Source organism: Fringilla coelebs (assembly GCF_963513975.1).
Source record: "Fringilla coelebs genome assembly, chromosome: 11".
In the NCBI taxonomy this organism is placed as follows: domain Eukaryota; kingdom Metazoa; phylum Chordata; class Aves; order Passeriformes; family Fringillidae; genus Fringilla; species Fringilla coelebs.
The window spans coordinates 6049593-6064415 of NC_140037.1; the positions used below are offsets into that span (position 1 = coordinate 6049593).

Here is a 14823-nt window from a genome sequence, read left to right on the forward strand (position 1 = left end):
AATAAACTCACTCACACCACCAGAACCTTTGGGGGGATTTTTGATCAACTCATCAACCAAACCTTCACCACATCCAGCCCAGAGAGGCCATGCATGGAGGGGAGGTGAGGGAAGGGCCCCCCCAAACCTGACTGGGGCTCTTTCCCTTTGTGGCTGCAGCGAAGGCGGCGCCGGTCGTGATCCAGAACCTCACGGACCTGGAGGTCAACATCAGCGGCAAGATCCTGCTGGAGTGCAAGGTCAGCGGGACTCCAGAGCCACAGGTCACCTGGAGGAAGAATGGCTACGCCATCTCAGCAGCATCAGGTGAGGTCCTGCTGCCCAGAATTGTTTGGAATGTGGGATAATGGACTGGCAGGGTCACCACGACACAGCACCTGCGTGACTCGGGCACGCAGATCCGAGGATGCCAGGGCACTGCAGGGGTCTCCAGCTTGAGGTGGGAGGGAGCTCCAGCCCAGCACACATTGGGACAGCACTGGGAAATCAGGGAGTGCTGCTCAGGCTGCTTGTGTGGGACCAGAGTTTGGGCACAAAACTGAGCCACAGGGTGCACCTGGGTCAGGTGGGTCTGGCAACACAGGCCTGAGCTCTCAGCTGTCCTGGCCATGACAAACTGCAGCAAAGTCACCTGGCAGAGGGGTTCAGGGCACCCCATGGCATAGGAAATGTCCTTTATTTCCCACAGCACAGTGATGGGAATGTGCTTTCAGCTCTGTGGGACAGAGCCACCATAGGCAGGGAGCCTCACCTGAGCCTGCAGCCCCTCACCTGTGCCCAGGTGCTTTCCCAGCTCTGTGCCATATAATCATGGGATGTGCTGAGCTGGAAGGGACCCACCAGGATCATCCAGTCCAATCCTGGCCCTGGCCCCAGACCCCCAGCAACCCCACCCTGGGCATCCCTGGCAGTGCTGGCCAAACCCTCCTGGAGCTCTGGCAGCCTCGGGGCTGTGCCCATTCCCTGGGCAGCCTGGGCTGTGCCAGCACCTCTGGGGGAAGAACCTTTCCTGATCTCCAGCCCAACCCTCCCTGGCACAGCTCCAGGCCATCCCCTGGGTGCTGTGCCAGTCACAGGGAGCAGAGATTGGAGCTGTCCCTCAGGAGGGTGTTGAGGAGTGCACTGAGGTCTCCCTTCAGTCTCCCCCAGCTGAACAAACCAAGTGCCCTCAGCCCCTCCTCATGAGACCCCTCCAGAGCCTTCCCCATCCTCGTGGCCTCCTTTGGATGCTCTCCAATGGCTTCAAGTCTGTTTTATATTCTGGTGCTTGAAACTGCACTGGAGATGAGGCTGCCCCAGTGCAGAGCTGAGCATGGCCTGAGTCCTCCCATAAATCATGGAGAATCCCATGTCAGTAGCTGGTCCTGTGACTTTAATTTTGCAACTTGGACTAGGTAGGAAATCTAGGATCATCCATAATTCACATCAGAATGTTCTGAGAGAAACTCTTTATAGCTACTGAAATTTTATAAATAATTCTAGAGGGACAAGCATGTAACTCATCCAACCAATGGAAACATAAATAAAATATTTGGAAAAAACACCTCAGGGTAAATATTTCAGCACTGTGCATGGCAAGTTGTGTGCTGTACTCTTGTTAACAACAACGAGATTCACAGGCAGAACACCCAGAAATTCAAAATGTCCTTCCCTTTTGGATTGCAAGCCTGACCTGTTTCCCTATTTCTCCCCCAATCATTCCTGAGTGAAACAGAATAACATAATGGTGCAGTACCACCAACCAGGAAAAATGAAATTGGGAAAATTAAACATAGAGAAGTCTCTCATAGGTCATATCTAGGCAACCTCTCTATTCCTACTGCACCTGGCTGCCTGTGAGTCCAGGATTGCTTCACACCATTATTTTTCCAAGAAGAGCCTAAGTTGAGTTCCATGTCCCCCATGTTAGAAGTCCCATCCCTTCCCACAGCCTTCAGGAATTCCACTGAGTTCCCATTTTTCCAAGTGTATTTTCCTGCTATCAGACACCAATCCTGCATCCCTTTGCTGACTTCTGGATTAGTTTCCAGGCTCTACCCACTCAAAATCAACAGCCACATTTGCTGTTGTTTAAATGATGCCAAATAATTTATCCAGGTGTTGAAAAGGAAAAAAAAGTCAGAGAAACGTTGCCAGACCAGGAGGAACATGGGAATAAAATGTGTCCTCACACCAGAGCCTGCATGGTTGGGAGCTCACCTTCAGCTCTGTCTCCTAAAAACATTTTTGGCAGGCAGCTTATTTTGCCAGCATTAACCCAAATGCCTTGAAACAGGAATTTCCATGGAAAACAACACCCTGGTGATTGAGAGAGTGAAGAAGGACGACGAGGGGCTCTACGAGTGCCGGGCCTCCAACGACCTGGGCCAGGACAGCACATCAGCCTTCATCAGAATCCAGGGTGAGCCTGGGCTGAGGGCAGGCAGAGTGCCAGAGGGCTCCCTCAGGGAGTTTGGACACTCTCCTGACCTGGTTGTGCATTCACCTGCAGGTTCTGAGGAGAAATCCAACATTGAGGTGATCATTCTGGTGTGCACAGGGCTGGCTGCCACGCTCTTCTGGCTCCTGCTGACCCTCTTCATCCGCAAACTGAGAAAGGTGAGAGAGCTCCCACCCTGCACAAAGCATCTGCCCAGGTAACTGCAGAGTTAGGGACAAATGGCTGGGGCAGATGGTAGAAACACTGGGTAAAATGTCCTGTAAAATTCAGTCCTTGGTTTGTGTTGACTTCTCCAGAGAACCCTTGCACTCGTGAGGTTTCCAGCCACTTCTGTGGAACCATAAAATCAGGCTCCTCCTTCTCTATGAGTCAAACTGGCTTGTGAGAATAAAAAAAAAATACCCTAAATCCTCTAAAATGAGGACTTGATTTCAGCTCTTGACTCTAAAAGATATTAAAGAAAGATCCCAGGCTGTCTGCTCTAGAAATGAGCTCAACCACACAGCTGATTTGATCTCCTTGCTCTTTTTTCACCTCCCTTTTGTGACTCAAAAAGTAAACTTGCAGTAAAGTTTCAAGGAATTTAGGTCTGTTTTCCTGGGACAAACAGCAAATGGAAAGGCAAGCGCAGCACCCTGCTCTGCTCTCACCAAATTGCAGTCCCAGTGCTGATCTCCAATATTTGAGTAAAATTTCCCCTCCTCTTGGAAACACAGGGATTAAATTCATGCTTTCATCCTTGACCTCAGCTTAACAGAGCAGTGGATAACACTGAATTTCCTTTTACATTTCACTCCTGTTCAAGTCTGCTCACAGAACCCACCCAACCACAATCTCTCACTTTAGCAGCATCAGAAATAGCAATTTCCAGCAATTTTAAATTGCAATAAGTTGCAGCCATGAAGTGGAGAACTGTGGAGAAGCAGCACTGCAGAACAAAACATGGTGACAATGCCAAAATATGCAGGAGGAAGTGCAGCAGTGGAAAATCAGTGATTTCCTTTGGCTGATCCAGGTAGATTTTGTGTTTCCCAGCATCAATCAGTGCCTCCTTCCAAGAGCCACGAGTGGCAACCACACGCAGACATTTGTGTCTCAGCTGTAGAACAGAAGCAGGAAGCCGCAGGGATGCATTCCTGGCTCGGAATAAACGTGCCTGGAAGGCAGGGAAGTCCCCAGGCTGCCAGACAGCTGCCTCCCTTTGGAATTGCAGCGTAAATCCCCTGAATAATCTCTCCCCGCCCTGTTTTTAGCCCGATGCCACAGATATTAAAACAGGATACCTGTCAATTATCATGGACCCCGAGGAGATGCCCCTGGACGAGCAGTGTGAGCGCCTGCCCTACGACAGCAGCAAATGGGAGTTCCCCAGGGACAGGCTGCGCCTGGGTGAGTGCTGGGGGTCACTGAGGGGGCAAGGATGGCCCCAAACGCCTCCCAGGGGCACTGGAGCTGCTGGGTAACCCAGCAGGAGCCTGTCACAGTGCCACCCTTGGATCTGGGATCACAGAGTGCAGGGTCAGCCTGATGGAGGGTGAAATGAGGGATTTGGAGACTGTCCAAATAGCTGCCACCTCTTTTCTTTGGAAAAGGGAAGCCAAACTCTTGACAGGGAGGAAAGGTACCTCCAGGTACTGTCCCTGCCAAAAGTGTGATTTCATTCCCATAGAGGAAAAAGGAAAGTGAGTTTTCTTTTGAAGAAAGCTATCAATTCATCAAATAATCACTTCCTTATCAACCATCAGAGCTCAGCTTTGAGCTGTAAAAAGCTCTCATGGAAAAATGAGCCACATTTCACTGAACAGCTCAGTTCGCTGGCTGATGGAGTGAGAAAATGCAAAAAGCTGGCTGTGTTTGCACAGTGAAACTGTAACATCTGTGTGCACTGAGGAGTGCAGGGAAAATATCTGTATTTGTGTGATCTTGGTGCTGCAGCTGGAAAACACGGAAGGAGGAGAGGACAGAAAAAAAAATCACAATATCTGAGATGATGGTGGGACATAGAACCAAACAGCCAGACCCTGGGTCAGAGCCCTCAGAACACACCAGGTAACACAGGCAGGAAGATCCAAATGAAAGGGAAAATAAACAAAAAGAAGAAAGCAAATCATCCTAAATTCCATTTAGTGCAGCTTTCCCCTCAAATCAATGTCAGTAACTGAAGGGTTAATGGGCTGTGGCTCCCTGAGTGCCTTGCTGGCTCTCTCCACGATCCATGAGAGATCAGGGTGCCACAATGAACCCAAACTCTGCCTTCCCTGGGCTCCAGGACAGCCCCAGGTAACGTTTCTCCCCTCAGTCCGTGCAGGTGAGCCCTGCCCTCGGTGAGCGCAGCGATTCCCCCCCTCTGTTCTCTCCGTGCTGGATTGCATCCAGGCCATATGGATAGAAATCCTGCATATCCATATGCTGCAGGATGTGATTGAGGCTGCTGTGCCTGTGTCTGTGCACTGTGCCTGGTTCTCCTGCACAGCTGAGGTTGCATGTCCCCTCCTGGCTGGTGCAGCTGGGCTCACTCTCAACTCTTGCTTCTCTAGGTAAAACTCTGGGTCATGGTGCTTTTGGGAAGGTGGTGGAGGCGTCTGCTTTTGGCATTGATAAATCTTCAACCTGCAAAACAGTTGCCGTAAAAATGCTGAAAGGTACAAAAATCCCTCTGAGATCCTCCCCAGACTGCTCAGGGAGCTGGGGGCAGCGAGGGGCACAGGGCTCAGCTGGCTGTGCCCTGCAGGGAGTGGGCTTCTATGTGGGATCAGCCATCCTGGATGGATGAAGGGGAGGAAGTGACAGCAGCTCCGTGCTGCACTGCTGACTGAGGCTTGTATTCCTCAAGGAAGAAAAGAGCAGCTTCCAGCTCTGTGGGGTGAGGAGGGAAACAGATTACAGAGTGTAATTACATGAGATAGCCCAAAATTGGAGCTGAGCCTTCCATCCCAGCCTAGCCAGATGTAGAACAGTTCAAGGGGCTGGAAAAAACCCAGTGCCAGGGGAGTAAATTAGAGACATCGTGCTTGCAATTATTGAAATGAAGGGCAGCTTTCCTGTTGGGTGGAGGGAAGGAGGGAACCTGGAGCCTGTTCTTGCACACAGCCAGGACTGAGCCACCAGCCACAGGCTGCCTGCTTGGGCAGGGCTTGGGCCTGCTCCTCAGGGGGATTCCAAAGGCTCAGCCCATGCTGCCATGGCCCTCATGGCTCCATCCTGCTGCATGACACCATTAACCCCTGCCATGCCACCAGCCAGTCACTGCTGCCACGGGACTTGGCTTCTGCTGCCAGCTGCCTCTCCTGGTGCTCTGCTACTCCCATCTCTCTGAAATCACAAAAACACCCATTTATCACCTCTCTGGAGCTCCTTCAGGTCTGGTCTCCCCTCTCTATTTTCCTCCTTCCAATCATCTTCTCTCCTGCTGTTGTATCTTCTGTTCCATGCCTATTTCCAGATCCCTGAAATCCCCTAGAAGTCCCTGATCCAGACATATTCCCATCTCCATCAAAACATTCTGCCCTGGACAGCTCTGGGGTTTCATTCCCTTCCATGCCTGCATTTCCCAACTGATCCTCATGTCAGCTCTGCCCTGCCAGCACATATTCAGCAATATTTGGCAGAATCTCCATCGTTTTACACCTCCCTCCCCCCGTGGAGGCAGCTGCCTCCTGCTCTGGTTTGCCCCTCCCCAGCTAACATGCCCATAATTCATCACTTTCATGAATTAAGCAGATTCTCTAGTGTCAGTTCATCCATCCAGGGAATTAAGAAGGCTCTGGGGAAGCCTGCATTTCTGCCATTTCCATGCAGTATGCTCAGGTCTCTTCTGGACTGAAGGCTAAAATTCAGTGTGCAGAATTGTCTGAAGCACTTCTGAGCTGGCTGTGAGTTCCAGCACATGCCAGGGGAAATCAGGAGTTATACCACCCATGGACACAGCAAACACTGCTGGCTGAAGGAATCTTGGAATAGCTCCTTCTTTATGACACAGTTTGGAGAAAGATGATGGGGAATTCTACAAACAGATAAAGAGGCCACACCTGTCACACCAAATGATTTGTTATGTAACTGCTTCTTCATATTTAAATCTTACATGAGGCAAAGGCAAAGGAAACAGGCCAAAGCCTCTCCTGTTAAAATACATCATGGAAGTTTTGGAGACAAGGCTGGGAAGATAAAGCAGCACCTGAACAAACTTCTGGCCTGAGGGTGCCTGCCTTAAAATAACGTCACTGGCCAGCCAGGGCCTCCCCTGCCTGGTTCATGGCTCACACACAGATCTTAGAAAATTAATTTCTTGGGTCAATAAGATCTCACAGGCTGAGCTTTAGTCATGCTGTGTGTTCCCTGGACATTTTGGGACACAGCTTCCAGATCTGTGGATTCCTCCTCCCTTGCAGTGGAGCATTCTGAGGTGTTGTAACCAAGTCCTGCTGAACTGCACAGCCCAGCAGAGGGGAAGGGACACCTCCTGTGTGCTGTGGGGGCTTGCAGAGGTTGGCTTTGCTGAGCTTGCAAATATGAATCCTGGCAAAGGCTCTGTGGGATCAGGTTTGGGGGAAGGGACCACACTGGAGAAAGGAAGAGTCACCAAAAGATTAAGTGGTATCCCACTTCATAAAGGTCAGCAGACAATGAAACGGATGAATTATTATCTGTGTGAGTCTGAAAAGCCAAGATACTGCAAGGAACCTGGGTGGGTTTTGTTTCAAAGGATAAACAGGATCTTGCTGTGTCCTGTTGAAAATATCCTGTTGTGTAAAGATGATTTTTTTCCTGTTTATCTTAAGCAGAATGTGCAACTACTAATGAATGCAAGGCTCTAATGTCTGAGCTGAAGATCCTCATCCATATAGGACATCACCTGAATGTAGTCAACCTGCTGGGAGCCTGCACCAAAGCTGGAGGTGAGGAGTCCTCAGTAAATCAGGAGCAAGAAAGAAAACAGTTTTCAGACACTTTTGGGTGTTTGGGTGTGCCTGTGGTGCAGTCAGTACAAGTACAGCCATTTCCAGCTCTCTGCTCACAGCAGAGCTGCTGCTGCTCCTGCAGGATGTGGCCTCATCCCCCCCAGGGCCCCTGAACCTCTCCCACCCCTGCTGTCACCTCTCTGTTCTCTGGAGGCACTGAAGGGAGGAGAGCCCTGGATTGCAATGAGGTGCCCAATTCCTCCCCGTGGGCATTTCCAGCCTTCTTCTCCCTCTCCTTCCCTGCCTGGTCAGGAGGATGCACCAGGCTGAGCCCCTGGCTCCCTGAGCCTCCTCTTCCAGCAAACACAGCAGTTCTGCTCTCTGTACCAAAGCCTGGGACAGCCCTGGGTGCAGCAGGAGCAGGGACTTGCATGGGGCTGAGCAGGACTGGCCCTGCATCATGAAGTCCCATAAATGTCAGACCTTTGTCACTAAAACATCCCTTCCCACGCTGCCAGACAAAGCAGCCATGCCTTGTCCTGTGCTTCAGCTTCAGGGGAGCAGCTCCTGAGGATGGCTCCTCACTGCTGACCTCCAAAATCTGCAAAACCTCCCCCAAAAAACAGGTTTAGGTGACCCGAGGGCAGGGGAAACCCCAGAGTGAAAGAAATGAAGGGGGGAAATCAGGAGAGATGGTGCACAGGTCTGTCATCATCTGAGACCCCAGAACCATCAGTTTCCAACAGGTTTTGTCCAGTCACAAGGGAAGAGAAAAATTTCATTGAGGGAGATTTGAGAGGGTGCCAAGGAAGAAATCTTTCCTGCAGCCAGGTGGTTCCAGTTCCTCAGGAAACAGCAGCCAGCAGCCATGGATACTGCTGGGCTCTGGGAGCTCCTAAGAATTCACTGCAGAGCCCAAAAGCTCATGTGGGAGCAAGGGGCTCCAGCTGAGGGATTCAGGGTGCAGATGCAGCAGCCAGGAGCCTCTGCTGGGGCCTGAGAGCAGAGGGGCTGGGACATGGGAGTGCTGGGGACTCTCCTGTGCTCACAAGTCCCTGCGGGGGCTCAGGACCCCCAGGAGGACCCCCAAGCAGGAGCTTTAAACCAGCAGCAGGACCAGGGGTCAGTTGTTCTTAACCAAAGCAGCCCCAGAGTTCTGCTTGTTCAAGACACCCCTCAGGACTGCTCAGAGGCTCTGATTGTCTCATTTCTGAGAAACTTTTTCTCTCAGGAGTTCCTCGATTTCCCATTCTCCATCCTGCCCTGTCCTGGGTGGGAGGTGACCCTCCCTCCTCCCTGCCAGGTGCCTGGGCAAACCTTTGGGGGGCAGAGTTGGGGCAGAGGGGTGCAGCAGGACCTGACAGGGCACGGAGCAGCCCCGAGGCAGGCACTGCTTTGTTCTCCTCTGAGCAGTGCAAGCGCAGACTAAAGAAAAACAGCCTGGAGCTCCAGAGGCAGACACAGATCCGAGCTCCTGTGAAATTCCAGCGCTCTCCCTCCCCTGTTAGGCTTTATGTAACCATGTATTCCTGATGGAGACCGGTATTAAGTATGCACATACATTATTTTAACAAGGTATCAAATAACAGAATTTAACACTTTGGCGGGGTGTCTGATGTTCAGCAGTCAGAACTAATGCAGTGTGTGCTTTACAATGAGGGAACAAAATATGGGGAGGCCATGTCTAGGAAGCGTTTCAAAACCATGAATAAATCACTAAGCAGAGCTTTAAAGCTGTTCTGGAATCTGCATTTCCTCAGGGCATCCATGAGGGACATTGGATCTTGGGTTCTTCAGAGCCAAATCTCTTGAGCACGGCCAGATGCCAGCACTGAGCAGAGCTCTGGGGTCAGCACTGGAACCACTGGGATTTGGGGATTTGGGGATTTGGGCTTGGTGTTTTTGCAGCCACTGCAGGGTTTTCAGGCTTGTTTCAGCTGCAGCAGAGGGACTGGGGGTCCTGGAGAGCCCCAAGGTGTGCAGTCAAGGTGCCCTAGGGCTGGGTGAGAGCAGAACCTGCAGGAATCCACAGGGAACACCGGGGGCTCAGGTCTGCCTGCAGTGATACCTCAGGTTTCAGCTTTTCAATTTTTCAGGTTCTGTGCTGCCTTAGTGTGTGGGTCTGGGCTTCATATTATGGGATGGTGAGCTCTCTGCACAGAGCAGGGAGACAAAACAATTCCTGCTCTGGCTGGGGACCAAGGACAAATGATCCAAATCTCAGCCCAAGAACACAAACACCATGGGCTGAGGAGAGAAGAACAAGCAGGGTGGGACTGGATTGGCTGGAGCTGGAATGGGACAATGAACTGCAAGATGCAAATGGAGCAGAACTGACAAAAGTGAGACCCCGTGACCATTTTGTGACCATTTTGGTTCATCTTGGGTGCAGCCCTGGCTGGGCTCTTGTGCTGCCCAAGGTGCATCCATCGAGGCCTCCTAATAAATCCCTGCTTTGTTCTTTAGCTCTGCCCAGCCTCTGTTCTAGGTCAGCCTCCACAAGGCATCAGCAGGAATTCAGCATCTCCCTTTCTGTGCTCCCAAAGGCTGCTCCTCTGCCTGTCCCACACTGTCCCAGGGTCACTGCTCCCTCCTGGTGCTCTCCTGGGCAATGCTGGACCTGGAGTGTCTGCAGCCCTGCCCCTGCCCTGCCCCTGCCCTGCCCCTGCTCTGCCCCTGCCCTGCCCCTGCCTTGGAGGATGCAGGAATTCTAGCAGGAACCCTGCTGAGCTCCTTCCCCAAGGCCAAGTGCAGCTCTCAGCACTTCCCCTTTGAAGTGCAAATCCCTCAGTCTGAACCAAGGACCTTCTCCAGAGAAAAAGGTTCTGGACATGAAAGTCTCAGTGTTTGGGGTTGATAATATTCCATGTTTATCCACATCCCGGTCCCATGGATTCACCCTGTCTTACATTTGATGATTGCAAGAAATAAAGGCCCAGAATGCAGCTTTTCCCTTCCCTAACATCTCACACTGCAATATAAAAGCATTTCAAGCAGCTCTTAAAAACCTGCATAATTGTGTAAAAGCAGCACTGACTCTATGGTGGTTTGTAGAGGAATAAGAAGAAAGTGAGAGCACTTTCCAAGCTTTCAGAAAAAGCCTTTCAGGCTTTCAGAAACTTCAGTTTTTTCAGAAACTTTTTCTGTTGTTCCAGGCTTTTCAGAAACTTCGGAGTATTTTTGCAGCTTTTCATTTAGATCTGTCTATGGCCCTGCATACTTTGATTTCCTCTGGTGGCATCAGCTCCACCCAAAACAAACAATTGTGAAGCCAGCAGAGAAAATGAAAACTGCTCCATGTGCAGAGCAAACCAACCTTAACAGCCTCTGGGATTGTGTTGATCATCCTGAATTTTCCTTGTTTATAAATTAGGAATAAATACCAACTGTTACCATCCAGTGGGGAAAACTAAGAATGTGTTCCCTTCTCTCCACATCCCTACTGGTTGTGTCACTTCTGTGTTTTCTCATTTCCTCATCTGTATAATAGAAATGCCATTTATTTTGAAGAGGATTTGGTAGGATAAATTAGAATTATGTGCTTTGCAGTGCTTCAAAACTCATTTGACTTTCACTTGTCTTTTTTAGGTCCTTTAATGGTCATAGTGGAATATTGCAAATATGGAAATCTGTCCAACTATCTCAGAGGGAAACGAGGAGATTTCATTGCATACAAGGTATGAAAATGAGACTTCTTCTGTCACGAGGCAGGGAATCAACAACCACTGACAAAAGCTGGATTTGCTCTGCACTGGCACCAAGGCAATTGGGTATTTCTATGGGCACTTTATTTCTCTCCACGTTTCAATTTGTACAAGCAAGAAGAGGGATGTATTTTCCCTGCAGGATCTCACTGCTGTGCTCTTCTAGCATCTCCTAAAGAATGAGTTGCAAGTACCCAAACAATCCTGAGCACTTGAGAGGGAATTACATGTGAGATACTTCCCAGCACAAGGGGGGCAACAAAATAGCAGTGAAAACCTGGCATTAAGTGAACTCGGAGAAAGTGAACCCTCCCAAAACACAGATCTGCTTTGGGGATTTTTGTTTCTAGGCCCCAAATGAAAACAGTTCATCCTTCCCCCATCTGCTCATTCCATCCTCTGTCCCTTCCCCTGTGCCAGCCCTGAAGTCTGTGCTGTAACAACAGCCCAGATCATGGATATTCCACATCAAAACCAACCAGTGGTTTGGTTCCCTAACAGCTCTGCATGCACACAACATCTGTGCCAGCACAGACTGGGCTGGGATGGGAGCAGGGCACAGGAGCAGAAATCAGGGCTGGGGAGGGATGGGACTGACTTCTCCTTGTGAATAACCAGTGTGGAACAGGCTCTGTGACCCCAGCCCTGCCAGAAACTGCAGCCTCACCAAGACTGTTTTCCCAGATGACTGCAGTATTATTATTATTAGAATTATTGTTAAAGCTATTGTGTGCAGGCAGCAAAGTACGTGAGGGACTTTGTGTGAGTGAAGGAGCTTTTCCTGGTGCACTCCCTTAGAATTTCTTTCTCACCATTGTTGCCATGAGTTGAGGGCTGGTTGTGCCTCACTCCCCAGCACAGTGCCCAGCATGCACTCACCTGGAGGGCATTTTTAGCATCCTAAGACAGCAAGAGAATTACAGCCTCTCTCTGCACACCTCTCAGTCTCACCCAGCCAGCTTTCAGCTAACTCTGATGTGGAATATTGCTGTCAGTGAAAGGGGAATAATAAGCAGGAATAAGTAGGAAGCCAGGCTTTATAATTTATAGTTAGAACTAATAAATCCTGGTTTCCCATTTATTCCCACTTCAGGAAACATGATGTTAAACATGCTCATCTTCAGAGGACCCTTTCTCCTTACAACATTGTCACATATTTTGAATGCTCAAGCATTGCATCATACAAAGCTAAAAATTGGGTTTATGCCATTTCTAGTCCCAGGAAAACTCTGACCAAGCAGAGAAGAGTCTGGATGAGTCCAACAGTGATTTGACTGAACTGATCAAGAGGCGCCTGGAGAGTGTGGCCAGCACAGGCAGCTCTGCCAGCTCAGGATTCATTGAAGATAAGAGTTACAGTGACTCAGAAGATGATGAAGAAGGTAAAAGAACCCTACCTCATCCCAAATCTCTTATTGGAAATACTTCTGTCACTTGGCTAGTGCCACACACACTGTCAAACACTTTACAAGCCCTTAGATGGCTTGGCTTGTTTGTGAAATCCCAAATTCTCCCTCTTGCCTGTTCCCCACTCCAACTTTCTCACAAAAAGAGAGCTCTGTATTGTGTACAAAAGCTGCTCCTGTTGTGTGAGAGGAGAAACAGGAATGTTTTACCAGACTTGTGAGGTCACTCTGTCCCTGGGCTCTTGTCTATAAAGTTTCTCTCACTCCCAGCCTGAGGTGTTGTTTCCCCATAGCTAAATGAGTGACTAATGGATGAGGGAGCTTTGTTAATCATCTGATCCCCTGCCTCTGGGTCAGTGGTTGCTCACCCAGCGCTGTAACCCTGCAGAGATCTCACACCCAGCACTCAGCTGTGGGGCTGGGGCCATCAGCACACAAATGGCACCAGTGCCACCCTGCTCTGGAGCCGTGCCACGTCTCTGTCACATTTGTGCCACATTTCTGATCTCTCCTAGATGCTGAGGATCTGTACAAGAGGCCCTTGACTCTGGAGGATCTGATTTGCTACAGCTTCCAGGTGGCAAAAGGCATGGAGTTCCTCGCCTCCCGAAAAGTGAGCTCCTTCAGACTTCTTGCAGAGTATCTGATGTGAAGAAACCCAAACACACTCTTGAGTCTGGGAAATCTGCTTTTTGCTCTTCTGTTAGAGTGCTGGAGATCACGTTAGCTCTGGTGGTTAAGCAGTAATTAGCACTGAAGGGGTTGTGTAAAAACATTCATCATGTTCTTGGCTGCAGGGACTGGCATCTGCAGCAGGAGGGTTTAGATAGAAGGAGTGAAGTTCTCAGAAATTGTGAGACAATTTGTGGAACTGCCTCATAAATAAGCACAGAAAGGCTTGTGGAGAAAGCTTCTTTTAGTGTAGTGAACAACACCACTACTGAAAATTGAGGAGGGAGTATCCAGTTATTCCTTTAGTTTGTCAGAGGTGTTGGGGACTGTCAGCAAAGCCAGCACTGCTTGGATGAACAGGAAGCAGTTTGTAGCCTGTGGAACAGCTTTGCAGGTAAATTCAGGGTAACCCACAGGCCAAAGTGTGCACACAGCTGAGCCTCACTCACACAGCCACCAGGGTGCTGGCTTTCCCAGCTTTTACAGAGATGGGGCAACTGAGAGGCCATTCAAAAGGGTTTATTCCATTATCAGTCTTGATGAATAATGAGACACAAGAGATGTAAAACTCAATGCCATTCCATCAGGAGCCACCCTATTTCCAGGTTATAATACCTTAGAAATGTTTTTCAGCCTGTCAGCTTTTGCCACACAATGCTGCTATTACTCCTAACACCAATCACCAATATTTTTATCCCATGTGGTCCTGCTGCAATGCATCTTTCACAGTTCTAATTCTCTAAAATATCTCATCTTTTTGCAAGGCCACCTTTTGAAACTTGTTGAAACTTCTTTCTAGTTCAATCTCTCTCAACAATGTCATCTCTATTCTATTGCTTTCCTCAGTTAGCACACCTTATCTCAGTGTTTGCATACAGATGTGCAAGACTGTGTGAGCTTTCTGTCAGGTTTTCAGAATTTTTTACAAATCCATTTCCCACACCAGGGCAGCCCCCAGAATCCCTGAGAGGGGTTATCCCACCTCACACCCTGCTGGACCTGCACTGGCAAATGTAGCTGCAGCTGCTTTTTGGCCTCTCTGAAATTTCCCAGGGATCAGCTAATGAGAAAATAGGGATCCCTTCCTTGTTGTAACTGCAAAGTTATTTCAGGCAGAACAATCAGAAAACTGACTCCAATGTTGGTTTGTTCCCTCTTTGGCATATCCCAGTGTATTTGGAGCAGATTCCCACTCATTCTCTGAGCTGCTCCCAGCGCAGTTCATTTCTTTCCCCGCTCCCAAAGAAGCTCTCCTGCCTCCAGCTGGAGCAGGGGCTCCTTGCCCAGCCCCTTGTGACCCTGTGTCCCTCCCTGGCAGTGCATCCATCGGGATTTGGCAGCCAGGAACATCCTCCTGTCCGAGAACAACGTGGTCAAGATCTGTGACTTCGGCCTCGCCAGGGACATTTACAAAGACCCCGACTACGTACGGAAGGGAGATGTGAGTGCAGGAAGCTTCAGTGGTTACCCTCAAGCTGGGCTTGGGCACCTCAGTAACAGCACATCTGGCAACCTGTTGTGTCTCTGGCTTTTAGGCACGGCTTCCACTCAAGTGGATGGCTCCAGAAGCTATTTTTGACAAAATTTACACCACGCAGAGCGACGTGTGGTCTTTCGGAGTGCTGCTGTGGGAAATATTTTCTCTAGGTAAGAATGGTTTCAAAACCTTTTTTCCCCCCTAATTTATGGCTGCTTAGCTAAGA

General features: G+C 49.6%; 1 protein-coding gene across 1 annotated transcript in view; it reads left to right on the plus strand.

The window, feature by feature from the left end:
* The window catches only part of LOC311158021 (vascular endothelial growth factor receptor kdr-like), a 126447-nt gene that overhangs the window by 89020 nt on the left and 22604 nt on the right, over nt 1-14823 (plus strand). Inside the window, exons 14-24 of the mRNA XM_084213122.1 lie at nt 160-306; nt 2276-2401; nt 2492-2598; nt 3694-3829; nt 4978-5082; nt 7222-7335; nt 10927-11015; nt 12259-12424; nt 12964-13061; nt 14439-14561; nt 14656-14767. Coding sequence (XP_084069248.1) covers nt 160-306; nt 2276-2401; nt 2492-2598; nt 3694-3829; nt 4978-5082; nt 7222-7335; nt 10927-11015; nt 12259-12424; nt 12964-13061; nt 14439-14561; nt 14656-14767 — 1323 coding nt within the window. The remainder of the gene's footprint in view (nt 1-159; nt 307-2275; nt 2402-2491; nt 2599-3693; nt 3830-4977; nt 5083-7221; nt 7336-10926; nt 11016-12258; nt 12425-12963; nt 13062-14438; nt 14562-14655; nt 14768-14823) is intronic.